At 54.3% G+C, this 26,488-nt stretch overlaps 1 protein-coding gene and 1 long non-coding RNA gene across 11 annotated transcripts; both read right to left on the minus strand.

The window, feature by feature from the left end:
• Window positions 1–43: 43 nt before the first annotated feature.
• Window positions 44–25,909, minus strand: kifc3 (kinesin family member C3). Of its 10 annotated transcripts, none has more exons than XM_008402081.3 (24): window positions 25,761–25,909; window positions 10,989–11,109; window positions 9,515–9,642; window positions 9,102–9,137; window positions 8,750–8,870; window positions 8,578–8,645; window positions 8,441–8,506; window positions 7,903–8,043; window positions 7,594–7,833; window positions 7,275–7,448; window positions 7,086–7,157; window positions 6,090–6,237; window positions 4,979–5,109; window positions 4,775–4,886; window positions 4,520–4,701; window positions 4,319–4,423; window positions 4,108–4,238; window positions 3,017–3,140; window positions 2,798–2,927; window positions 2,201–2,430; window positions 1,983–2,132; window positions 1,383–1,512; window positions 914–1,053; window positions 44–490 (listed from the first exon to the last, which is right to left on the minus strand). In XM_008402081.3, exons 2-24 carry the CDS (start codon window positions 11,068–11,070, stop codon window positions 482–484), a joined length of 2,850 nt encoding a protein of 949 aa, XP_008400303.1. In that variant the 5' UTR covers window positions 11,071–11,109; window positions 25,761–25,909; the 3' UTR covers window positions 44–481. The 10 variants fall into 10 exon arrangements, with proteins under 10 accessions (XP_008400303.1, XP_081461824.1, XP_081461820.1 ...); XM_081605698.1 differs by having other exon boundaries at window positions 25,758–25,892; XM_081605694.1 differs by lacking the exon at window positions 25,761–25,909 and adding an exon at window positions 17,985–18,358 and having other exon boundaries at window positions 914–960.
• Window positions 13,157–15,472, minus strand: LOC145551212 (uncharacterized). Its single transcript, XR_014087051.1, has 3 exons — window positions 14,304–15,472; window positions 13,859–14,156; window positions 13,157–13,744 (listed from the first exon to the last, which is right to left on the minus strand). It is a non-coding gene; the product is annotated as an uncharacterized LOC145551212 (long non-coding RNA).
• Window positions 25,910–26,488: the final 579 nt, after the last annotated feature.

Raw genomic sequence — 26,488 nt, forward strand, 5'->3', positions numbered from 1 at the left:
GTAGGAAACATTTAGATTAATCTGCAGCTACAACCAAACCACCGACGTTTCAGGAAGTTTAATAAAAACATTTAGAAAACAATCAGATGGACTGGATCCCGGCCGGCTCTGGAGCAGAACCACTCCAGAGACCAAACCCAAATGAGATCCAACCAGATCAGAACATTTACAGGTCAAAGTTCAACTAAATAAAAACAGTTCAGGCGGCGGCCTGCGGGGGCGCTGCTGGAAACAACCTCAGAGTAAAGTGCAAAAACAACAGAAGGAATTCTGAGGATTCAGTTCTTTAGAGAGGAACAGTTCAGTTCGTTCAGTTCAGGAGGAAGAGTCTGCTCCTCTTCATCGTCTGCTACATCACGTCAGAACTCCGGCAGCAGTTCTGGTCTGGTTCTGTGAAGTCCGGTCCACTAACAGAAGTACTGTCGGTTGTGGTGACGGCCGGGTTCGGTCCAAATCCCGGGCGTCTCTCAGGCGTTCAGCTTCAGTCGTCCTGTAAACAGAAACGGGTCAGAACCTGGTTCTGATCCAAAGAAACACGTCCAGTCAGGAACACAACTCGACCCGCAGCAGCTGCGGTTCTTCCTCCCGGCCAGCAGGGGGCGCCATCAGAGCCCCGCCCACCACAGAAACACCTGCAGAATCCTCCCAGCATCCTCGGCGCCGCGCAGCTTTATCGTAAACGTCCAGATTTATTCCAGATTATCTCAGAATGGAGTCAGATTATGGGATGTTTCCATCAGACTGGCTGCAGCGCGGAGGAAGCGGAAACATTCCCAGCATGCATCTCTCCAGCAGCAGTGTGGACTCGGTTCGCCCTGCGCAAGGCCTGACAGGCACACACACAAGCTGCGGGGGGTGGAGACAACACAGGGCACCATGCCATGCTGAGGTCGCCATGCCGACCCCCACCTACCTGCCCGCCGTCTCCTAGCAACGGGCCAGCTCTGTCTACCTGTCTGTCTGGAAACCAACCAATCAGAGCACAGAATGAGGACACAGAGGAAGAGGGGCAGACGGACAGCGGAGGCGCTCCGTCTCTGGGTCCGCTCCGACCTGCAGCCAGGAGGCACAGCTCAGTTCCCACAATGCACTGCAGGTGGCCCACAGCAGGCTGCTGGAGCATTTATTAAAGTTAGATGAAATTAAAGAAGCTCAAAAATACCTGACAGGAAACAGTCTGTAAAAGAATGACAACCTGACTTCCTGTTTACATACTCTACAAAATAAAAGCCTCTAAGTGAACTTTATTCAATCTGAGAAACCAGGATGAAGATCATCTTCAAACGTTCCTGTTTTTACTCTGGACATAAATAAATAATCCACTTCAATCTAGAAACATGAAGGAATGTGAGGAGGTCAAAGGTCAACAGAGGGGCGCGTACCTGCAGCCAGCTGCGACTGGGAGCGCCTGCGGGATCCGCTGGGCGTCCTGGAGGCCGAGGACAGCGTAGAGCCGGCGCTGCTGGCCCGGGAGATGGGGAGGGGCGCCGGCGTGACGGGCGGAGAGTCCAGCTGGAGAACCAGAGTTTATGATGAAGATCCGCTGCAGCTAACCCGCTAGCAGCTGAGATGAGCCTTAGCTTAGCACTTTAGCACACTTTGAAAACATTTAGCACACACTGTGTTCAAGAATTTATCCAGAAATTTAAATTAGAGGACGTTAATTTACGTTGCTCTTTTATTTCAGTTGAATAAAGTTCAACGTCTGTCGACATTTTGCAGCTGAAGATGAAAGGTTCTGCGCTACTGTGGCCACTGCTAATGCTAACCATGCATCAGTATTAGCAGAATTTATGTAGAACCAATGTTGATGCTTGGATTTGCTGATGCTATAGCGCTAATTAATGTTAGCATTAATTCCACTAATGCTACTGCTAAAGCACTAATGATGAGCGATTAAGGCTTTAGCAGATCCAATGCTATTGCTTTAGCATTAGCACAAGTAGCTTTTCACTGGCTGCGCTGCGCGGCGCGGCGCGTACCTCTAGGCTGTCGTGCGTGGGCGAGGACGACGTGGACGAGTTCTCGTGTCTCTTGGACGAAGCGGCAGAGTTGAGCTCCACGCTGCGAACGCGCTGAGCGAACTTCAGCGAACACACCGACTCGCTCACGTTGCCAGGCAACGGAGACACCTGCAGGAACAGCGGCGGTGAGGAGCTGGTCGGGACTGCGGCGGCCGGGTTCTGGTCTCTGGACTCACCTGGACCATCATCAGCGTCTTGCTGTCTCCGCTCAGAGAGTCCTGCAGCAGGTAGGTGAGCCGCGAGTTCCTGAAGGGGACGTGGGCGTGTCGGCTGCGCAGCGCGCTGATGACATCACCCAGCGCCGACAGCGACTTGTTGATGCACTGCGCTTCCCGGAGCCGGCTGCCCTCCGCTCCGGACTTCCCGATCCGCTCCGACCCGGCCAGGTCCACCAGGTTCAGCTTCCCTGAACCAGAACGATGAAAAACACAGAATCATTTTAACAAATAAAAGCATGGAGAGACGCAAGAAACCTCAAAAATAAGTAAGAATGGAAAAGTTTAATATTTGTTCGCATTTCATTTAATAGCATTTAATTTTTTGACTGAAATTGCTTTCCATACAAACGGTCCTACTGATCCCATCTTCCTCGTCTCTGATTGGTTACACTAACTCTAATCTGATAGGCCAAAGGCAGAAGAGGGCGGAGCTAAAGCAGGATCATAATGATGTTGGTTCACGATTCTCAGAGGAAATTTCGGCCTTTCTGGCCTTCCGTAGGTCCGACAGATGGACCCGGACCGCCGGTGGTCAGAAAGCAGAACCGGCCTGACCTTGTGTTCTGGTTCCGGTCGTGCTGTTGAACCCAGACACAGAGATGATGAGCAGCGCGTGGGAGCGCGAGCTGTGTTCGTTCAGGTTGGTGCACGCCGTGGCCCGGTTCACCTGGCCCAGCTCAAACACCTGGGGGCGGGGACACGGCCATCAGAACCAGAACCGCTGCTCTGATATCGGGGTGTTTTACTCTGAAAGGACAGACAGGAAGCGGTTACCCTGTTGATGTCCTCGGGGCTCTGGACCGCGATCTCCGTCAGTCCGGGGACGTAGAGCTGTCCGCTGCCGTCCGGGTTCAGCTTGATGTCCAGCTTGTCTGTGGGATTCTGCCTGAGCAGGTCACTGCAGGAAACAGAGCGTCAGAGCCTGCAGGCGCAGCGCAGGGCAGCAGAACCCACGCAGCAAGACCAGATCTAAACCAGAGCCTGGTCCAGAACCAGATCCAGAGCCTGGTCCAGACCCAGAGCCTGGTCCAGAACCAGATCCAGAGCCTGGTCCAGACCCAGAACCTGGTCCAGAACCAGACCCAGAGCCTGGTCCAGACCCAGAGCCTGGTCCAGACCCAGAGCCTGGTCCAGAACCAGATCCAGAGCCTGCAGGCGCAGCGCAGGGCAGCAGAACCCACGCAGCAAGACCAGATCTAAACCAGACCCAGAGCCTGGTCCAGAACCAGAGCCTGGTCCAGAACCAGACCCAGAGCCTGGTCCAGAACCAGAACCTGGTCCAGAACCAGATCCAGAGCCTGCAGGCGCAGCGCAGGGCAGCAGAACCCACGCAGCAAGACCAGATCTGAACCAGACCCAGAGCCTGGTCCAGAACCAGAGCCTGGTCCAGAACCAGACCCAGAGCCTGGTCCAGAACCAGAACCTGGTCCAGAACCAGACCCAGAGCCTGGTCCAGAACCAGACCCAGAGCCTGGTCCAGATCCAGAGCCTGGTCCAGAACCAGACCCAGAGCCTGCAGGCGCAGGGCAGCAGAACCCACGCAGCAAGACCAGATCTAAACCAGAACCAGAGCCTGGTCCAGATCCAGACCCAGACCCAGACCCGGAACCAGATTCTGGTCCAGAACCAGACCCAGACCCAGAACCAGAGCCTGGTCCAGAACCTGAACCAGAGCCTGGTCCAGAACCAGAACCTGAACCAGACCCGGAACCAGATTCTGGTCCAGAACCAGAACCAAGTCCAGAACCAGACCCAGAATGAGAGCCTGGTCCAGACCCAGAACCTGGTCCAGAACCAGAGCCTGGTCCAGAACCTGAACCAGAACCTGGTCCAGAACCTGAACCAGACCCGGACCAGAACCTCACCGCAGCGTCTCGTTGTAAATCTCCACCAGGCTGACCACGATCCGATATTCCCAGTCCAGATTTTTCTCCGTCACCTCGGCGAACAGCAGGCGCAGCGCGCGCTGGTTGATGCCAGGGTCAGAGGTCACGCCCTGCGGACACACAGGGGGCGGGGCTTACAGGTGAGAGGCGGCCGGCGCCAGGTGAGGCCGGGCGAGGCTCCGCCCCCTACCTCCATGGTGTAGGTCTTCCCAGATCCCGTCTGTCCGTACGCGAAGATGCAGACGTTGAAGCCGTCGATACAGGAAGTGACCAGAGCCTGCACTTCCTGGAACACCTGGAGGACCAATCAGAGGACAGGACACAGGTGAGATGCCGAGTCAGGTGACCAGAACCAGGAAGAGCCAGGAGGCCCGGTTCTGGAGCCGCTCACCTCCTCCTGCGAGGCCTGCGGCGGGAAGACCTTGTCCAGTTCAAAGGTCATGACCTTTCCCCTGGAGGACAGGTAAAGGACGGCGTCGTCATCCGAGTCGAAGCTCAGCGCCGTTCCGGCTTCGGCCGAGTCCAGTTCCTCCTGGCTGACGGGTCGGACCCGGCAGAACACGCGGATGTTACCTGGGACACAGATTTCATGTGAAACGGGCCTGAACAGGTAGCAGCTCGGTTCTGGTTCTGCTGCGGGTCGGACCTTTGAGGCGGACCAGCTCGTTGTGGCATTTCTTCCTCAGGTTCATCTCCCTCTTGTACTTCCTGAGCAGATCCTGGTTGGTGCTGCTGACGTCGCCGATCACCTGGCAGATCTGCAGACACAGAGCGGGTCAGCCGGGCCGGGCGGAACCAGGCCGGGTCAGCCGGGCCGGGCAGAACCGGGCTGGGCGGAACCGGGCCTCACCTCCTGCTTGGCCTCACTGATGGCTTTCTCCAGCATGGAGGGGAAATCCTGGACCTGCTTCTTCAGGCAGTTATAGTCAGAGGTCAAAGTTCGCAGGGCCGGCTGCAGGCTCAGCAGGTTCAGACGCACACCTGGAGACATCACCTTCATCATCATCACCTTCATCATCATCACCTTCATCATCATCATCATCATCATCATCATCAGCATCATTCTGGCTGTTGTAAACTAATATTTTAGTAATCCAGTAATCGGATAAATAATAAAATGAAATATTGGTAAATCTTCCAGCGTTACGATCAGATATCGATATCGGTTCCCTAAGTTAGTTTATAAACTAACCTGTAACAATAACAGGTTAGTTATAATAACAGGTAATAACAGGTAATAACAGGTAACTCATTTTCTGAGTTAACCTGAAGAAAAGTTACAAAGATCTGAATTTACTGATAAAGGCTCACATGTTAAAATGCTGCAGCTTTAGTTTCTGTTCATCTTTAACAGGTGAACTCTGACCTCGACCCAAACCTGCCGAGCTTCAGGTTTCACAATATGTCGCCTGGATTGGGGGGTTAGGGGTCAGAGGGCAGGAGAAGGTCAGACCGGAGGGTTAGGGGTCAGAGGGCAGGAGAAGGTCAGACTGGGGGGTTAGGGGTCAGAGGGCAGGAGAAGGTCAGACTGGGGGGTTAGGGGTCAGAGGGCAGGAGAAGGTCAGACTGGGGGGTTAGGGGTCAGAGGGCTCCTTTCTGCTCCGGTCAGGATGCTTATTGGTCCCGAAAACCATGGAAACCCGGAGTTATCAGTAAAATCCCGGCGGGCCGAACCTGCAGATTGGACGTTAAGCCGCCAACACGCAGCTTCCGTCAACAACTCAGAGCCGGAAGTCAGAGGAAGTCAGAGGAAGTCAGAGCTCCGCGCAACGCAGATCATGTTCCGGCTGGAACACGGCGCTAAATGACGAGGCTTCCAGGCAGGAACATTTTAATCAAGGGGTTTTAATAATCGATGGACTCGAACCATCCGAGGAATCGTTTCAGCCCTCATCATCACCTTCATCATCTTCATCATCTTCATCACCTTCATCATCATCTCCCTCTCCAGCCCGTCTCACCTGCCAGGTTCTCGTGGACGGCCTTCATCTCGCTCTCGGCCCGGATGAAGGCCTCCTCGATCAGGCGGTTCTTCTCCTCCTCCAGGCTCTGCATGTCGGCCTCCAGCTGGCCCTGCGCTCGCTGCATCTCCCCCTCGTAGACGTGGATCTGGGGGAACAGCGGCGGCGAGACGCCAGGTTCTTATTCAGCCGTCAGGAGGTTCAAACGTGAAACCGCTGCAAGTTCCTCAGCAGGTTGTTGCTAGGTAACCAAAGTGAGTGAGTTAATTGATGCTACCCAGATAGCTTAGCTCAAGCCTTTCCTCTGCCTACATTTCCCAGAATGCCGTGTGGTGACCTTCCATCACCTTCAGCGTCGCTAAAACACGAGGAGAGCCGAGCGTCTCAGGACAGATTACCCAAGAAACATTACTGAACGCACAAAACACGCAGACATGTTTAACAAAACAGGTAAACCAACAGATTAAAGAAGATTAAAATACACAGATTATCATTAAATCATCTCAGCAGAAGTTAAAACGATCCAAACACAAAACAGACAGGAAGCCGACCAGTTTCCCTCTGCTTAGTCACTGAGCTAAGCTAGGCTAACTACGCTAGGCTAGCTGCTAATTATGCAACACATGTAGATCTTAATCCCACATACATATTTAATCCAGCCATAATCCTGAGTGATCTACTGCTAATCCAACAGGGTCCAGAGTTTCCCAGTTGAACCTTTTCTTCCCTGACCGTTCAGAGTCCAGCTGGCAAAATATATAGATTCATTTTTCAAGATTAAGTTTAAAGAACAAAAAGTTAATAAATCTGAAACTAATTCAAAGGCAACTCAGTAACCTGGAATAAATTTATGTTCCTTTATTATAAACAAGCAGAAACGAGTTATTTTGAGTTTCTTTGCTCTGGATTATAAATCCTGGATGTTTAATCTGAGCAGTTAATCTGGGAGCTCAGGAGCCTGGAGGGGGCTGTGACATCACAGGGGGCGGGGCCAACCTTGGACAACCCGGGATCCAATCGGCTCTTTGCGTTGCTGACAGCCGTGGTCAAGAGGCCACAGAGGTGCAGCTGCAGCCGGACAGGTGAGAGAAACACAGGTGAGCCGCGACACCTGGACGCTTCCGATTGGCCGTCAGGCCCCAAACACCACGGCCAATCAGAGGACGGGAAGCAGAGGCCTCTCACCTGAGTCCGGAGCTGAGTGCAGGTGCGCTGCGAGTCGTGCAGCTGCGCCTCCAGCTGCTGCAGCAGCTGCCTCTGCAGCGACAGCTGGTCCTGCAGCGACTCGTTCTTCACCTGCAGCTCCACCAGGGCCTTCTGTGAGTCCGGCGACTCCACCTGCACCGTCTGGGTCACCACCTGCAGAGGAGCACAAGGCAGGTCAGGACCTGCTGCAGCAGCAGCTGCAGCACCTGCTGCTGCCGCTGCAGCAGCTGCTGCTGCCGCTGTGTGCAGGCTCACAAACGGTTCATCAGATTTCTGCATCTCTCCTCCGTTTCCTCACCTTGACTCTAGGGGGCGCCGCCGCCTGCATGGCCAGCTCTTCCTCACACTCCTGCAGTCGCAGATGCAGTTTTTGCTCTCCCTCGCTACGGCGCCTCCTGCTGTCGTCCAGCTGCAGCTGCAGCGCCTCCGCCCTGCAGCTGCTCTCCTGCAGCTGCTGCTGCAGCTCGGCCAGCCGCTGCTCCCGCTGCCGCGCCCGGCTCTCCCAGGACGCCGCCTCCCGCCGCAGCGCCTCCGCCTCCTGCAGCGCACACGCAGGGGGCGGAGTCAGAGTCGCCCGCTGCGGCTGCGGCTGCGCCTGCGGACTCACCTGAGCATGCCTGCAGCAGCTGCAGCCGTCCGCCGCGGCGTCAGGCTGGAGCTCTGAGCTCCTGCGTGACTTCAGCTCCTGCTTCAGACGCTCGTTCTCCACCAGCAGCCGCTCCAGCTGCTTCTCCAGGTCCGTCGCCCCCTGCAGGACAGGTGGCCACATTACAGCCGCTTCTGACCAGCAGGACCGTTTATTAGAAATTAGATTAAATTATGATCTGAAGCTGAAGGTGAAACTTTTCCTTATTTATAGAACTGATTAATGATCGATCTGATCGATCGGTGATAAAGATTGATCCCACTTTATGCTGTAACCAGATGATCGGACCCGTTACTCCTGCTGGTTCTGTTGCCATGGTAACCAAACGGTGTGGGTCTGAGAGTAAAGCCTTAAGCTGCAGTGAGAACTTCTTGTCCGGTTCTGACTCGGTACCGAGTCCAATCCGACCCAACTGGGTTTCTAAAGAGCCCAAGTTTGAGTCAGAACTTTGATTTGCAGGTTCTGGACTCAGCGGTTCCGGGTCCAGAACCAAACTCACCAGTTCAGAGCGCAGCCTCTCCACCTCCTGAGTCCGATCCAGCAGCTTCTGCTCCAGCGCCGCCACCTGCAGGCAGAACCGCCGGTCAGCTGGACCGGAACCACAGAACCCCAGCCGGCCCGGTTCTGCAGACGTACCTGTGTGTGCAGCCGAGAGACGAGCTGCTCCTCTTCGGGTCGGAAACGGTTCGGATTCGGCTTCACACCTGAAACCAGACAGGAACAGAACCAGAACCGGGTCAGGCATCTACACTCCGATCGGTTTGGTCAGTGCTGAAGGTTCTGGATCCAGATCTGGGTTCAGTGTCACCTGTGGGCGTGGCCAGCAGAGGCTCCTCCCCCTGCGTCCAAGCTCCGCCCACCGTCCGCTGGCAGGAAACCTCCTCCGAGCAGAACCGGGCCTGAAGCTCACACACCTGGTCCTGCAGAGTCTGAACACACACACACACACACACACACACACACACACACACACACACACACACACACACACACACACACACACACACACACACACACACGGCGGATGAGACGGCAGCAACAGCAGGTGCCTGATCTACAGGGCGCTGTGCTCTAGAGGTCAGAGGTGAAAGGTCGTCTACGGAGAGACTGAGGCGGATCAGAACCAGGAGGATGAGGATAGAAACGATGAAGGTTTTTACATTGACAGGCGTCCAGCAGCAGGACCAGGAGACACTCTGCAGGACGAGACGGCATGGAGGAAAAGAGGACAGTTAGGAAGACACTGGACAGAGACGGACAGAGACAGATGGACAGAGCAGTGGAAACAACAGTTTTCCTGATTTTAGTTTTTCAGCTGATCAGACAACATCAACGCTCTGTGGCTCTCCACCCAGGGTTTGACCCCTGACCTCCACCCAGGGTTTGACCCCTGACCTCCACCCAGGGTTTGACCCCTGACCTCCACCCAGGGTTTGACCCCTGACCTCCACCCAGGGTTTGACCCCTGACCTCCACCCAGGGTTTGACCCCTGACCTCCACCCAGGGTTTGACCCCGCTCTGTCTGCGTTCAGCTGCTGTTTGCAGCGCGGCGCCCCCTGCTGGACCGTTTACCTGGATGAGCAGCTGGTGGGAGGAGCTGAGCTCAGCGGTCAGAGGGGGGCGCTGTGGGAAGGCGGCGGGCAGAGACAGGAAGGAGCCGTCGTCTTCACCATCACTCATCAGGAAGTCCACTGAGCTGGCTGCAACACACACACACACACACACACACACACACACACACACACACACACACACACACACACACAGTGGAGAGTTAAACAGAACCCGCGGCTTCCTGCAGGTTCTGGAGCAGAAGCTGCTGGTTCTGTTGGAAACCAGTCGGCCCAGTTAGCAGCAGCTAGTGACCTCTGACCCCCGAGTCGATTCACTTCCTCCCCTGAACTCTGAACTCTGGCAGGATGAGAAACAATCCTGCTGTGTGGAAAACTTGGCTCCATTTTTATCCGTGTTTGTGTCCCGAGCCGACGGCGCGGACTGACCTTTGACCTGCTGAGACCGGGACGAGGGGGGGCGTGTTGCTGCAGCGGAACCTGCTTCAACGACTACTGACCCACCTGCAGAACCGACCCGGTTCTGGTCGACCCGGTTCTCTGATTAGTCCGGATTCATTAATTTGATCTTTAAAACATCCTGAAGTTTCTATATTCAACGTTTTCCTGCAAACGGAACCAGAGCAGAAATCTGCTGTCAATCAGCGACCATGAGGGAGCTGCAGCATCCTGGTCATCAAGGTGAGCCACCTGCAGACAGGCTCCGCCCACCAGGCTGCAGACGGTTGGTTGAACAATCTAGCTAATCCGCTAATGAGGCTAATTTAGTGAACACAGATTTACTGCCTGTTTCTCAAACATTAGCATTAGCTGCTGCTAATGCACTAGCTTAGCACACTGAGCTGCACCAACACGGCGAGCCGTTCGGAGGAGAGCGCCACCTCCTGTCTGGATGAGGCCCTGAGCTGACGGCCCGACTCTGATCCTCTGGGCCAGAACCAAGACCAGAACCAAGACCAGAACCAAGACTGGAGCCGCTCCAGTTTGACAGGAATCAGTGTGAAGGTTCAGCATCGGTTCTGGTTCTCAGACAGAAACAGGAAACGGATCAGGAACGTCTCTACGCTCACACACACACACACACACACACACACAGACACACACAGAGACACAGACACACAGAGAGACACACACACACACACACACACACACACACAGACACACACACACACACACACACACACACACACACACACACACACAGAGAGACACACAGAGACACACACACACACACAGAGACACACACACACAGACACACACACACACAGACACACACACACACACACACACACACACACACACACACACACACACACACAGCTGGAACAATGGCTCCAGTGTTCGCTCCCCTCCATCAGAACCGCTCGGCTCACCTGTTCCTCCTGCCGGGTTCGGGCCGCTCAGGTGTGACTCACCTGTCCCGTCAGGAGGAATGCAGCCGCGCCGCTGCCGTCAGGCCCCTCCCTCTGACTCACCGTCCAATGAGAGGTCTTTCTTCCAGAGCTCCTGCAGGCGGGGGGCGTGAGCGATGTCCCAACTCCGTCCGGTTCCGAACATGACCGCCGGGCCGAGCAGAGCGCTGGACCGCTGGACCGGCTGCAGAACCAGGAAACAACGTTACAACCTCTGGACTCGCAGCACGGCTCCCCCTGCTGGCAGGATGAGGTCTTTATACTGGACAAAAACCCAAATCATCAGAACCGGGTTTCATATGAACCGAGCAGAACCGCTGGCAGAACCCCAGAACCCTGCAGCTCCAAACGGACCGAAGGTTCTGGATCCCGTTAGACCTCAAAGCGCAGAGTTCACCAGAACCGGTACCGTGGACCCGACTGGACCTCAGCCCTCTGATTGGCTGAGGACGGACCGACTCACCGCCCCAGACCCGCTAACCGGTACCATCTGCTCCAGAACTCCAGCGGACCTTACCGCTCCACTGCGGGCCTTCCTCTCCGCTCCATGTCCGGACCGGCGCCGGTCCAGCCAGCGCTTATTGATCAGCGTTCCGACCCAACCCAGCATGCTGCCGCCCAGCCATCCACTCAGAACCAGCGACCCGTTCAGGTCCGATCGGACCGACCGCAGCAGCTGATCCAAGAGCAGCTGGTCGGGATGAAGCTAATCTGATAATCCCAGCAGCAGATGGTCCGATAGCTGGGCGGGTCAGAACCGGCAGAACTCTCACTGAGTCTCGGAGGAACCCATCGATCATCAGGATCGTCTGCGGCTCGGTCCGATCTCCATCAGAACCTCCTGAAGCTCGGGCCCAAACCTTCAGAACAGGAACAACGACCAGAACCGGTCCAGAACCGGTCCAGAACCGATCCGCACCTAAATCACAGATTAGACAGAACAGGTGAAACTCATGTTACCACGGCAACAGAGAACCGGCCAATGTGGAGCTATGTCAGACCACGGTGCGTTCACTGACCTCGGTAAAAACCACGCTGCGTTCACTGACCTCGGTAAAAACCACGCTGCGTTCACTGACCTCGGTAAAAACCACGCTGCGTTCACTGACCTCGGTAAAAACCACGCTGCGTTCACTGACCTCTAAAAACCACGCTGCGTTCACTGACCTCTGTAAAAACCACGCTGCGTTCACTGACCTCGGTAAAAACCACGCTGCGTTCACTGACCTCTAAAAACCACGCTGCGTTCACTGACCTCGGTAAAACCCACGCTGCGTTCACTGACCTCTGTAAAAACCACGCTGCGTTCACTGACCTCTGTAAAAACCACGCTGCGTTCACTGACCTCGGTAAAACCCACGCTGCGTTCACTGACCTCTAAAAACCACGCTGCGTTCACTGACCTCGGTAAAAACCACGCTGCGTTCACTGACCTCGGTAAAAACCACGCTGCGTTCACTGACCTCGGTAAAAACCACGCTGCGTTCACTGACCTCGGTAAAACCCACGCTGCGTTCACTGACCTCGGTAAAACCCACGCTGCGTTCACTGCCCTCGGTAAAAACCACGCTGCGTTCACTGACCTCGGTAAAACCCACGCTGCGTTCACTGACCTCTAAAACCCACGCTGCGTTCACTGACCTCTGTAAAAACCACGCTGCGTTCACTGACCTCGGTAAAAACCACGCTGCGTTCACTGACCTCTAAAAACCACGCTGCGTTCACTGACCTCGGTAAAACCCACGCTGCGTTCACTGACCTCTGTAAAAACCACGCTGCGTTCACTGACCTCTGTAAAACCCACGCTGCGTTCACTGACCTCGGTAAAACCCACGCTGCGTTCACTGACCTCTAAAAACCATGCTGCGTTCACTGACCTCTGTAAAAACCACGCTGCGTTCACTGCCCTCGGTAAAAACCACGCTGCGTTCACTGCCCTCGGTAAAAACCACGCTGCGTTCACTGACCTCTAAAAACCATGCTGCGTTCACTGACCTCTGTAAAAACCACGCTGCGTTCACTGCCCTCGGTAAAAACCACGCTGCGTTCACTGACCTCTAAAAACCACGCTGCGTTCACTGACCTCGGTAAAACCCACGCTGCGTTCACTGACCTCTAAAACCCACGCTGCGTTCACTGACCTCTGTAAAAACCACGCTGCGTTCACTGACCTCGGTAAAAACCACGCTGCGTTCACTGACCTCTAAAAACCACGCGGCGTTCACTGACCTCGGTAAAACCCACGCTGCGTTCACTGACCTCTAAAAACCACGCTGCGTTCACTGACCTCTGTAAAAACCACGCTGCGTTCACTGACCTCTGTAAAAACCACGCTGCGTTCACTGACCTCGGTAAAAACCACGCTGCGTTCACTGACCTCTGTAAAAACCACGCTGCGTTCACTGACCTCTGTAAAAACCACGCTGCGTTCACTGACCTCTAAAAACCACGCTGCGTTCACTGACCTCTAAAAACCACGCTGCGTTCACTGACCTCGGTAAAAACCACGCTGCGTTCACTGACCTCTAAAAACCACGCTGCGTTCACTGACCTCGGTAAAACCCACGCTGCGTTCACTGACCTCTGTAAAAACCACGCTGCGTTCACTGACCTCTGTAAAAACCACGCTGCGTTCACTGACCTCGGTAAAACCCACGCTGCGTTCACTGACCTCGGTAAAACCCACGCTGCGTTCACTGACCTCTAAAAACCACGCTGCGTTCACTGACCTCTGTAAAAACCACGCTGCGTTCACTGCCCTCGGTAAAAACCACGCTGCGTTCACTGCCCTCGGTAAAAACCACGCTGCGTTCACTGACCTCTAAAAACCATGCTGCGTTCACTGACCTCTAAAAACCACGCTGCGTTCACTGACCTCGGTAAAACCCACGCTGCGTTCACTGACCTCTAAAACCCACGCTGCGTTCACTGACCTCTGTAAAAACCACGCTGCGTTCACTGACCTCGGTAAAAACCACGCTGCGTTCACTGACCTCTAAAAACCACGCTGCGTTCACTGACCTCGGTAAAAACCACGCTGCGTTCACTGACCTCTGTAAAAACCACGCTGCGTTCACTGACCTCTGTAAAAACCACGCTGCGTTCACTGACCTCTGTAAAAACCACGCTGCGTTCACTGACCTCGGTAAAAACCACGCTGCGTTCACTGACCTCTGTAAAAACCACGCTGCGTTCACTGACCTCGGTAAAAACCACGCTGCGTTCACTGACCTCGTAAAACCACGCTGCGTTCACTGACCTCTGTAAAAACCACGCTGCGTTCACTGACCTCTGTAAAAACCACGCTGCGTTCACTGACCTCTGTAAAACCCACGCTGCGTTCACTGACCTCGTTAAAACCACGCTGCGTTCACTGACCTCTGTAAAAACCAGTTCTCATCCCAAAACTACTGATCGGCTTTCATCTTCACTGTTCGATTACCAATAATAATCGGCTTTTAACCGTCTGTCTCTGGTGTTACCATGGCAACAGAGTTTAACCAGTTTAACCAGTTTGCTCTCATTTTCTAACGTCAGCTGAACTAAAGATGAAGGAGGAGAAGCGACCCGGTTTGATAAAGACGACCCAAAAGATCCACGGATCAGAACCGGATCAGAACCGGGTCAGAACCAGCAGTGATCTTGAAAACGATTTAATCTGTTTGGTTTCACTAAACAGTTTTTATTCGGATACATTTTGTCATTTTTCTACTTCGACGCCCTTAAAGGAAAAAATCTATTCTGGCTAAAAATGGCCGTGATTTTAGGAACGTTTATGATAATTATATTAATATAATAAGTTATTTTAATGCAAGTTGAAGGAATTACTACTTTTCTCTTCCTGATTAGAACCAGAGCCACGTTCACTCAGCACCGACCCGGTCCAGCTGTTTAACAGAACCAGAACCTGTTGGGTCCGTCTGGAAGGATCAGAACCAGCCGATCCATCAGCAGCTCCGTCCAGCCTGAAGCCAAGAGGGACACAATACCTGGCTGAGGCCCCGCCCCCACCTGCTGCTAGCTGCTGCCCGCTTTGAGGCCCCGCCCCCACCTGCTGCTAGCTGCTGCCCGCTTTGAGGCCCCGCCCCCACCTGCTGCTAGCTGGTTAGCTAGCTGCTGCCTGCTCTGAGGCCCCGCCCCCACCTGCTGCTAGCTGCTGCCCGCTTTGAGGCCCCGCCCCCACCTGCTGCTAGCTGCTTAGCTAGCTGCTGCCCGCTCTGAGGCCCCGCCCCCACCTGCTGCTAGCTGCTTAGCTAGCTGCTGCCCGCTCTGAGGCCCCGCCCCCACCTGCTGCTAGCTGCTTAGCTAGCTGCTGCCCGCTCTGAGGCCCCGCCCCCACCTGCTGCTAGCTGCTTAGCTAGCTGCTGCCTGCTCTGAGGCCCCGCCCCCACCTGCTGCTAGCTGCTCAGCAGCAGAAACAGACGCTGTGATCGAGGCGTTAGGCTGCAGAAACTGGAGCTGCTGCATCAGGTAACAAAGCTGCTGCAGCTGCTCCTCCGTTCATTCATACATTCACCCATTCATAACCATCCGTTCATCCATCCATCCCTTACCTCCCTGCAGCCTCATCATCCCTTCATCTTCCTCAGAGCTGCAGCTTCATGGCGACAAACGGCAGCAGGATCAACACCACCGCTCTCACACACACACACACACACACACACACACACACACACACACACACACACACACACACACACACACACACACACACACACACACACACACACTCTCTCTGCTTCCTCCCCCGTTTCCCTAGCAACAGCAGAGCAGCGTAACACCCCTTTAGCCCCTCCTCCACAGACGGATTAATATTTCAGCGCAGTGGCCCCGCCCCCACCTGCTGCACGCTGATTGGCTGATCTGGCTCCGTAACGTCTCAGAAGAAAACGTGAAGCTTTATGGCAAGCCGTTTTAACATAAATTCGGTTTCGTCTGACTCCGTAATTACATTGCAGATACAGCGGCGCCGGATTCATTTGTGAGGGGGATTCCTGTGAAATCCTCTATGCAAAGATATAACACTCATTTTAGGGGGGGGGGGGTGAGGTGTGTCGTCATCAGGCGCGCGCACTGGCTCAGTTTACACGAAGCCACCCGTCAGTCCGCTCTGGGTTTGTCGCCATTTCTCTCCTCACGCTGCAAACTGACTGCTGGCTATTAAATGTTCGGTCATAAAGATTTGGTGGAAAATAGAAAGATAAAAGTCGTCAGTTCGCACTTAACACGGAGCATCAGACTAAAGTTTATTCCATTTTAAAACTGGCCGAACAGCTGAACACAGATCGATGCTGTTAAAACAGCATGTTGGACGTCAGTGTTTCGTCATCATTACGTCATAAGCGTAATGGTTACAGATCTAGTCAAGCCTGGTCCAATATGTGCAGCGTCTGCAAATACGTCCAGTTTCTTTGTGAAGCAGCAACTTTTCAGGCATGTGGAGCAAATATTCATATTCATATTCATCAAAACATGCAGTAAATCCACCCAGAGCTGCAAAACCAGCACAAACCTAAATACGGGCCACACAGCCACCCGTTTGTTTTAATTATGCTAAATAATAATGACAGCTAAGCTGCCCTGTGATTGGAGGAGATGTTCAGGTGTGTCAGACATCCAGCAGGTGAAGCAACAACAATGTTTGATTCATTTCAAACTTTAGTAAGTCAGGGACGTTTTGACAGAATATTAATTCAAGATGCCAGTGATGTCATTCTGACTGGTCGGAACGTCAATTTAAAATAACTTAAATAGAAAAGCTGTCAAGATATCCAATTCATTTAGAGGCATCTTAAAAGGAACTTTGACTAGTCCGAATTACAATTCCAGATATCTTAGTTTTGTCGTTATTTGCTTTTCAGATATCTATAATTTAGTTTTCACTAGTCAAAACTACATTTCTCCTAAAAATGCATTTAAAATATCTTGAATCATTAGTCATTAGAGATATCTTTAATCAGAACTATGACTAGTCAAAACCGAAATCGAGATATCTTGAATTTACTTTATGGCTGTCATAATTATAGATATCTGAAACGTGTATTTCAGATAGCTCAACCTCTCGCTAACTCGCCATTATATGACAGCATGTTCCTCCTGTCTGTACGCCGGCAATAAAATGGTTAAAAACATTTAATGTATGAACAGATGTTCCATAATTTAGCTTATGTATATAATGTACAGTGTTTTTATTGTCACTAACTGTGTGTATCGTGTTTTGTGATGGAGGAGCGATAAGAAACGGCAGAGAACAGACTGGAGGTGAGGCAGGCAGTTCTCTGGCCTCACCGCTGGGGGCGCTCATGATCCCAGACACTGTGACTGCACAGCCGCAGAGTAAGAGACGGTGACAGAGAGCTAGCATGGAGCTACCATGGAGCTAGCATGGAGCTAGCATGGAGCTACCATGGAGCTACCATGGAGCTACCATGGAGCTACCATGGAGCTAGCATGGAGCTAGCATGGAGCTAGCATGGAGCTACCATGGAGCTACCATGGAGCTACCATGGAGCTAGCATGGAGCTAGCATGGAGCTAGCATGGAGCTAGCATGGAGCTAGCATGGAGCTACCATGGAGCTACCATGGAGCTACCATGGAGCTACCATGGAGCTAGCATGGAGCTAGCATGGAGCTAGCCAGACAGAAGCTGCGCTGATACAGAGATCTACGTGGTTCTGAGTTGAACAGTTTCTCCCTTTGCTGTTAATCGCAGCATTAAATTAATAACATCTACATGTAACGGAGTTATTCTGCGGCGGCGGCTAAACATCTGCTGCTAATGACCCGGAGGAACCGGAGAGGTTCTGTAGAACCAGAGAGGTTCTGTAGAACCGGGTTATTCTAAACATGGAAAGTCTTTCTGCCGTCCAGCGTCGTACGCATGCGTTCCTCACCGCGTCACTGGTTCCGGATGAATCTGATCCAAATGGATCGGAACCAAAGCCATACCAGGTTCTGACCAGGTTGTCAACCCAGATGAAGGAAACGGGACCAGACCGACCAGAACCAGAACCTTAAACTGCTGCAGGTTTCATCCCCGGCCCGGTTCTGCTCCTCACCTGGACCCGTCTCCTGTTGGAGGACAGCGTCTCTGTCCCTCCGGTCGTGTCTCGGCCCGCCGACCCGACTTCATCCTCCAGAACCTTCTTCTCTGCCCCTGCAGCCTCAGAGGTTCTGTCCGACCCGGTACCGACCCGCTTCCTGAGGAGGCTGTGGAACGTGAGGACGGCCAGCGTGCACAGGACGTACATGTCCCCCGGCCCGGTTCCGCCCGGTCTGGGTCAGAAGCAGACGGTTCTGTTTGGATCCAGCTGCTGCATCCACCGGACCCGACCCGATTCTGAGCTGCAGCTCACCTGCTCCATCTGTTTGACCTTTGACCCGGACCCGCCCCGACTGACGCAGTGGTTCTGCAGAACTGATAAGACAATCGGACCTTGTCCCCGGTGCAGGTAACCAGAACCAGAACCAGAACCAGCAGATTCAGGTGGCAGAAACTCTACACCTCTGCAATTCAGAGCCGGTTCTGATCCAAATGGATCCAGCAGGTTCTGGAGGTTCTGCAGCTGGAGCTCAGTTCTGTTCTGGCACCGAGCGGTTCTGCTGAGCGGAACCAGAACCTGTGACTGGATTAAATCCTCCTCTCCCCTCCCCGACCCGGGACCATCTGCTGCAGCACATAAACCGGGCCGGGTCGGCGCCGCTCACGTAACGCTCTGATGCATCACTGGGAACGGGTCAAATCGGGTCAGAACCCATCAGTCCGGCCTCCACAGACCATCAGAACTTTATTCAGCCGGTTCTGATTCATCCTCTGGGTTCTGATTGGCCGAGCAGAACCTTGGCGCCAGCCCGCTCTGAAGTGGACCAGAACCAGAACCGGGCCCACAAGAACAGCAGGCCCAGTTCTACAGGCCGGTTCAGAACCTGGACTGGGTCCGTTTCTGGAGAACCCGAGCGACCATCAGCTGGTTCTGATCCACTTCCCAACCAGAACCCGGCTACACATTAACCCGCTCGGAATTTAATCTCCGGTTATGAAACCAGAACCACTCCTCTGACCCGGTTACACAACAGAACCTGACCTGGACCGGAGCAGAACCTTAACCCAGAGTTTTGTAACAGCAGACCCAGTTCTGGTTCTGGTTCTGGTTCTGGTAAATCATAAAAAAAATAAATAAATTAAAGTCGGGTCCAATCTGAATTGAACCGGTTCTGAAAGAACTCATTAAATTCTGGATCATTAACTGAAATTATCTGAACAGAACCAAAAGTCCAAACCATCAGAACCCTGAAGCTCATCCAGCCGTTGCCATGGTGATTAGTGACTGAGGGACCAGAACCGGGCCGCCGATCAGAACCTGCAGAACCCGATCTGTGTTCTGGTTGAAACGTGCCATCAGAACCGGAACCGGGCCGGACATCAGACCCATCAGAACTGGGCCGCTTCCTGCGCGGCTCTCTGGCTCCCCCTGCTGGTCACTCAGAGAAACGGACCCGGATCAGAACTTTTATTCTGCTGAATCCGTGCAGATCCATGGCGACCAGCCCGGTTCTACTGGTCCGGTACTGGTTCCCCAATCTGCATCGGTTGCCACGGTGACGGTCCAGCATGTCTGGGTAAACTTTCCTCTACTCAGAACCCGACCCGGCTCCAGAACCCTGCAGAAACCGCCCACCGGACCTGAACGTCCTCACGGTGTTCCTGACAGCCGGACCTTTCAACCGGGTCAGATTCCCCCAGAACCGGGTCAGATTCTACCAGAACCGGGCCAGTTTCCGCCAGAACCGGGTCAGATTCTACCAGAACCGGGTCAGATTCTACCAGAACCGGGCCAGATTCCGCCAGAACCGGGTCAGATTTCCCCAGAACCGGGTCAGATTCCGCCAGAACCGGGTCAGATTCCCCCAGAACCGGGTCAGATTCTACCAGAACCGGGTCAGTTTCCGCCAGAACCGGGTCAGATTCTACCAGAACCGGGCCAGATTCCGCCAGAACCGGGTCAGTTTCCGCCAGAACCGGGTCAGAATCTACCAGAACCGGGTCAGTTTCCGCCAGAACCGGGTCAGATTCCCCAGAACCGTCCTAACTGTGAGGCCGTGACTCTGATTAGCGCGCTGCTAATCTCATTTCCTCTGATTGGCTGCCGTCTGGATCAAATGTTCCAGTTCGGCCTGCAGCCAATCAGAGAGGAGCTTTCTCACCAAATACCAGAACAAAGAAAGTATTCACACCCCGTGATAAATCCGCAGGAAGTGGAAGGAAACGGATTCCTGCTGATAAAAACTTTAAAGTGTGGCGTTCATCTCTAATTTGACCAAATGAACCAGTTCATGTTCAGGAGTCATTGAACTGGCAGGTAGAATGCAGCTATTAGCTGCTAGCAAAAAGCAGGAAGTAAACACAGACCTCTGATCAGGAGCCCAACCTACACATCTCATGGTGCTGGCAGTATCATGCTGTGGGAAGATGCAGACCTGAGATTGGGGTCAAAGTTCAGCTTCCAGCAGAACACCAGCCGGAGATATTATGGGATGGGTTAGATCAGAGCGTGGCCTAGTCCAAGTCCAGACCTGAGGGACCTGAGGTTCTACACATTTCTCCGGGTGTTTAATGTAAATGCACGCCACACTTTTCAGATAACAGCTGTCGGTTTCTCAGCTTCTCCAGGATTCAGTAAAAAACAGCAAATCGTTTCTGGTTTCATTAAACAGAAATGATTCAGTCGGAGCAGGAAAACCTGATCGGTTCTACTGAATAATCCACCCATGTTCTAAAGCTAATCAATCAATCAGCAACATTATGGATCAATAACAGAGAATTACAGAAGTTATGATAAACTTCGGGGTGTTAGCTCCACCCGTTAGCTCAGAACAGCAGCGGTTTCTAAAAATCAGCTGATTTCTTGGCTTTTCTTTGTTTGATGCTTTTCCCCTTGTGATCCCAGTTCCTTCCTGAGCTTCATCTGTGAACCAGTTAGCTTTGATTTCCCAGTAAGGCGACTGAACGACCAGTTCACAGCTTCAGAAGATGAGGTTGGAGTTCCAACCCACGTCACCAAGCAGCTGGAACCAGGCAGCGCAGGGTTAAACCTGCGGCCCGCTCCGGTCTGCTGCGGCTTCCTGTGATGTGGCTGCAGCCGCAGTTATTTATAGCTGCAGCGGGCAGCCGGCCTGCGACACGCCCTGCGGCCGCCGCCGGCAGGGAGCCTCACAGCGCCGGCAAAACCTCTGCAGCTGCGCCACATCTGGTCCAGTCTCTGCTGCTCCTCAAACACACCGCAGCTCTACCAGCACTGAGGTTTCCTGAAGTCCCTGAACGCCTCAGAGCAAAAACACAGGAACCGGGCTGAATGGATCCAAACGCCTCATCAGCTGGCATAAAGTCCAGAAGGTCAATTCCCGACTCCTCGTCACTCTGAGGAACGTCCAGCTGAACGGGTCGGCTACTCATCTGCTGATACCAGGTTCTACTAGCAAACAGAACCAGAACCAACCTGACATAAGAGCTGAGGATGGAACAGAACACCAAGCTGCTCTGGATCCGCTTCAACTTCAGCTACACACACCAACAGAACCTGCCAATCCCAAACAGCTGGAGCCCGGCCCAAACAGAACCAGGCCCAAACAGGTCCAGGCCCAAACAGAACCAGGCCCAAACAGAACCAGGCCCAAACAGAACCAGGCCCAAACAGAACCAGGCCCAAACAGAACCAGGCCCAAACAGGCCCAGGCCCAAACAGAACCAGGCCCAAACAGAACCAGGCCCAAACAGAACCAGGCCCAAACAGGCCCAGGCTGAAGTCGGCACCACCGGGTCACACCTGCTGGTCTGCGTCAGGGAAGCAGGATCAGAAAATCTGGGCCGATATCAATCATAGCATCACCACTAGCTACAATGTTAGCTACGCTAACCCTAAGCACCAATCAAACAGCAGCTCCACTTAAGCGCTACACCAGCATCGTATTTAGCAGAAGCTAATGCTAAAGCATTAAACGCAGTGGGCAGGAGAGGAAACCGAACGGCTGCGTGAACAGAATTCAGAATAAAAGCATGAATCTAAACCAGTAGCTACATTTTATTTTCTTCAAATAGAAAAGAACATGAGTGCTCCATAATTTATCAGGAATAATCCATCCAGGGGAAGCAAATATGCCAACTTTAAAAATTAGCTCCACCATTAATGCATCATCATCAGCATCATCAGCATCATCATCATCATCATCATCATCATCATCCCACCGACTCTGATATTCATTTAGCTGCCAGAACCAAAGAAGCATCATTTCTACGGTTTCACGGTTTCAATCTGGCATCGGCTCTACACCCACAATCCTATGCTGCATCACATGACCAACCAGACGTCACATGACCAACCAGACGTCACATGACCAACCAGACGTCACGTGACCAACCAGACGTCACATGACCTTCAGACTCCCGAACAGCAACGAGACGAAAAGAAAACCCTGATAATCCTCCGGTGTCTGAACATGTTGCTGGTTCCTCAGGCAGCTGACTGAGTCCCAGTGTGACCAGTTAGCTGAACGTCTAGAAGATTACAGGAAAGTCCAGACCCGGTTCTGAATCCTTTGACACCTGGGGCCAGATAATGGCCCCTTGACCTCTGACCTCCACCACGATGCTCTAAATCCAACAGCCCAGGTTTCTGTCTCCATGAAGATCTCATTTAAAGGGGCTGGTTAAAATGTCTGAGTGGGGGAGGAGCTGCGCCTTGAAGGCGGGGCTAGGTCCACCCTGGTGTTTCGCTCAGCTGACTGGTTGCCATGGAGACTAAAGGGCTTCTCAAACATGAAGAATCAAAGCAACACTGCAGGGAAAAACATTAAAACATGATGGAAGGAGCAGCCTGGTGGTAGGGGGCGCTATCAGGCTTCAGCAGCCTGGTGGTAGGGGGCGCTATCAGGCTTCAGCAGCCTGGTGGTAGGGGGCGCTATCAGGCTTCAGCAGCCTGGTGGTAGGGGGCGCTATCAGGCTTCAGCAGCCTGGTGGTAGGGGGCGCTATCAGGCTTCAGCAGCCTGGTGGTAGGGGGCGCTATCGGGCTCAGCAGCCTGGTGGTAGGGGGCGCCATCGGGCTCAGCAGCCTGGTGGTAGGGGGCGCCATCGGGCTCAGCAGCCTGGCGGTAGGGGCGCTATCGGGCTCAGCAGCCTGGTGGTAGGGGGCGCCATCGGGCTCAGCAGCCTGGTGGTAGGGGGCGCTATCGGGCTTCAGCAGCCTGGCGGTAGGGGGCGCTATCGGCTCACCAGCCTGGTGGTAGGGGGCGCCATCGGGCTCAGCAGCCTGGTGGTAGGGGGCGCTATCGGGCTTCAGCAGCCTGGTGGTAGGGGGCGCTATCGGGCTCAGCAGCCTGGTGGTAGGGGGCGCTATCGGGCTCAGCAGCCTGGTGGTAGGGGGCGCTATCGGGCTCAGCAGCCTGGTGGTAGGGGGCGCCATCGGGCTCAGCAGCCTGGTGGTAGGGGGCGCTATCGGGCTTCAGCAGCCTGGTGGTAGGGGGCGCTATCGGGCTCAGCAGCCTGGTGGTAGGGGGCGCTATCGGGCTCAGCAGCCTGGTGGTAGGGGGCGCTATCGGGCTCAGCAGCCTGGTGGTAGGGGGCGCCATCGGGCTCAGCAGCCTGGTGGTAGGGGGCGCTATCAGGCTTCAGCAGCCTGGTGGTAGGGGGCGCTATCAGGCTTCAGCAGCCTGGTGGTAGGGGGCGCTATCGGGCTCAGCAGCCTGGTGGTAGGGGCGCTATCGGGCTTCAGCAGCCTGGCGGTAGGGGGCGCTATCGGGCTCAGCAGCCTGGTGGTAGGGGGCGCCATCGGGCTCAGCAGCCTGGTGGTAGGGGGCGCCATCGGGCTCAGCAGCCTGGTGGTAGGGGGCGCTATCGGGCTTCAGCAGCCTGGCGGTAGGGGGCGCTATCGGGCTCAGCAGCCTGGTGGTAGGGGGCGCCATCGGGCTCAGCAGCCTGGTGGTAGGGGGCGCTATCGGGCTCAGCAGCCTGGTGGTAGGGGGCGCTATCGGGCTCAGCAGCCTGGTGGTAGGGGGCGCCATCGGGCTCAGCAGCCTGGTGGTAGGGGGCGCCATCGGGCTCAGCAGCCTGGTGGTAGGGGGCGCCATCGGGCTCAGCAGCCTGGTGGTAGGGGGCGCTATCGGGCTCAGCAGCCTGGTGGTAGGGGGCGCTATCAGGCTTCAGCAGCCTGGTGGTAGGGGGCGCCATCGGGCTCAGCAGCCTGGTGGTAGGGGGCGCTATCGGGCTTCAGCAGCCTGGCGGTAGGGGGCGCTATCGGGCTCAGCAGCCTGGTGGTAGGGGGCGCCATCGGGCTCAGCAGCCTGGTGGTAGGGGGCGCCATCGGGCTCAGCAGCCTGGTGGTAGGGGGCGCTATCGGGCTTCAGCAGCCTGGCGGTAGGGGGCGCTATCGGGCTCAGCAGCCTGGTGGTAGGGGGCGCCATCGGGCTCAGCAGCCTGGTGGTAGGGGGCGCTATCGGGCTCAGCAGCCTGGTGGTAGGGGGCGCTATCGGGCTCAGCAGCCTGGTGGTAGGGGGCGCCATCGGGCTCAGCAGCCTGGTGGTAGGGGGCGCCATCGGGCTCAGCAGCCTGGTGGTAGGGGGCGCCATCGGGCTCAGCAGCCTGGTGGTAGGGGGCGCTATCGGGCTCAGCAGCCTGGTGGTAGGGGGCGCTATCGGGCTCAGCAGCCTGGTGGTAGGGGGCGCCATCGGGCTCAGCAGCCTGGTGGTAGGGGGCGCCATCGGGCAGTCAGCCATGTTTGACTTTAAAAATGCTTAATGTCGACAGGAAAGCTGAACATATCACAAGGTAATCATTCGTTATTGGACAACATTAACGATGCATAAATACAAACAAAGAATAAAAAACTAATCAATAAACAGCCTGCAGGGGGCGCAAGTCCAGCCTGGAGGCTGCCAGGCTGAGGGAAATGCTGCTGGCCCTTTAAGACTGCAAACATGTTCAACATCAGAGTCTGTCCAGGACAGAAACAGTCCTGGACGGGTCCAACAGAACCACAGAGACCCAACAGAACCACAGAGACCCAACAGGACCACCTGGTAGAGTTTACTGAGGAACAGTCAGAGTTTTTCATTCCGTTTGTTCATCAGAGAATCAAAACTTCCTGATATTTAAAACTGGACCAGTGTTCCCAGTGTTCCCAGTGTTCCCAGTAGCAGGAATATTTCTATGGAAAATGATCAAATAAAAGGAAACTAAATTAAAAACCTCCAGGGAACCAGGATATTTATGAATCAATTATAAATATCCTGCAGGTTAAAACTGATCCGAATCAGAACCAGAACCGCATCAAGGGGAACAGAGAAACAAACCAACAGAACCTGGAGTTTGGACCGGCAGAACCACCTGCTGCTGGGTCCAGTCCAGACCTGTAAGCGAAACTTCATAAAGGTTTGCTTCAGATCAGAACCGAGCCCAGAACAGTTCGGGATCAGAACCTTTGGTGTGCTGGAGCCGGTTCTTTCAGAAGCAGCTGGTTCCGAATGGACCCGTTCCTCCTCCATGTTCGGCTCGCTAAAGAACGTTCTGGTTCTGATTAGAGGCGAGCTCCGTCTGGTGGACCGTTCCGAACCGGACTGCTCTGACAGCTCGCCGTCGCCATGGTAACCACCACGTGGAGGGTCCCCAGCTGGGCAGGTGAGGCCGCGCGCGCAGCTTTTGTCCTGGATGAAAGAAGCGCGAGGCGGTGGAAGCTGCTGGAGCCGCGTGAACAGAACCGAACGGAGCCGGGAACAGCCGAACACACCCTGCAGGACCCGCGGAACCAGCGGCGGAACCACCAGCTGTTACCTTCCCGCTTACCTCCTCCTCCTCCTCCCGCAGGCCGCGCCGCTGTCGGGAAGGACGCTCACGCAGAAACACGCTCAGTCTGCGGGTGTTTGCGGGGCTGCGCCGCTCAGCTGTGGGTCTGCCGGTGCTGCCTTCACGGACGGTCGGACGTGTGAGTGAGGGCGGCAAAAAAAAAAAAAAAAGCGAGACTTTTATAGGAAAGAGGGCGGGCCGCAGCTGGGGGTCACGTGACAAACAGAAGCTTCAAAATAAAACATTTAAAGCGATAAAACCTTAAAAACAAGATCAGAGCCGGTCAGATGAATCGTTTAGGGCAGAAACTGAAAAGTCTCTAAAGGTTCAGAGGTAAAAACCCAGAGAGCAGGATCGGAACCAGCAGACCCAGAACTCTGTGGGAATGTTTATCCCGGAGGACGATGAGCTGAAACTTCCAGAAACTTCCATGAATCCAGCCTGGAAGAGACAATCTGCTGCCGCAGGCCTCACCTGTCCAGGTGAGACAGTTGCAGGCCCCGCCCCCTTCAGCAGGAGAATCAGGAGTTCATGTTCTGATCCAGTGAGCTGCAGCTCGGTCCAGTGGACAGAACCAGCCGAACCGTCTGTCCGTCCTGCAGCGCCACCATCAGCTGAGCGGAAATGAATCAGAGTAATTTAAATATCAAGATGAGTTTCTGAAGACTGTTGAATATGAATCAGATTATTTTTAATATTTCTCTGAACGATCCGAGTGTTAAAATGAGTGT

Source organism: Poecilia reticulata, chromosome 3, assembly GCF_904066995.2.
Source record: "Poecilia reticulata chromosome 3, P_reticulata-male-v2, whole genome shotgun sequence".
Lineage (NCBI taxonomy): Eukaryota > Metazoa > Chordata > Actinopteri > Cyprinodontiformes > Poeciliidae > Poecilia > Poecilia reticulata.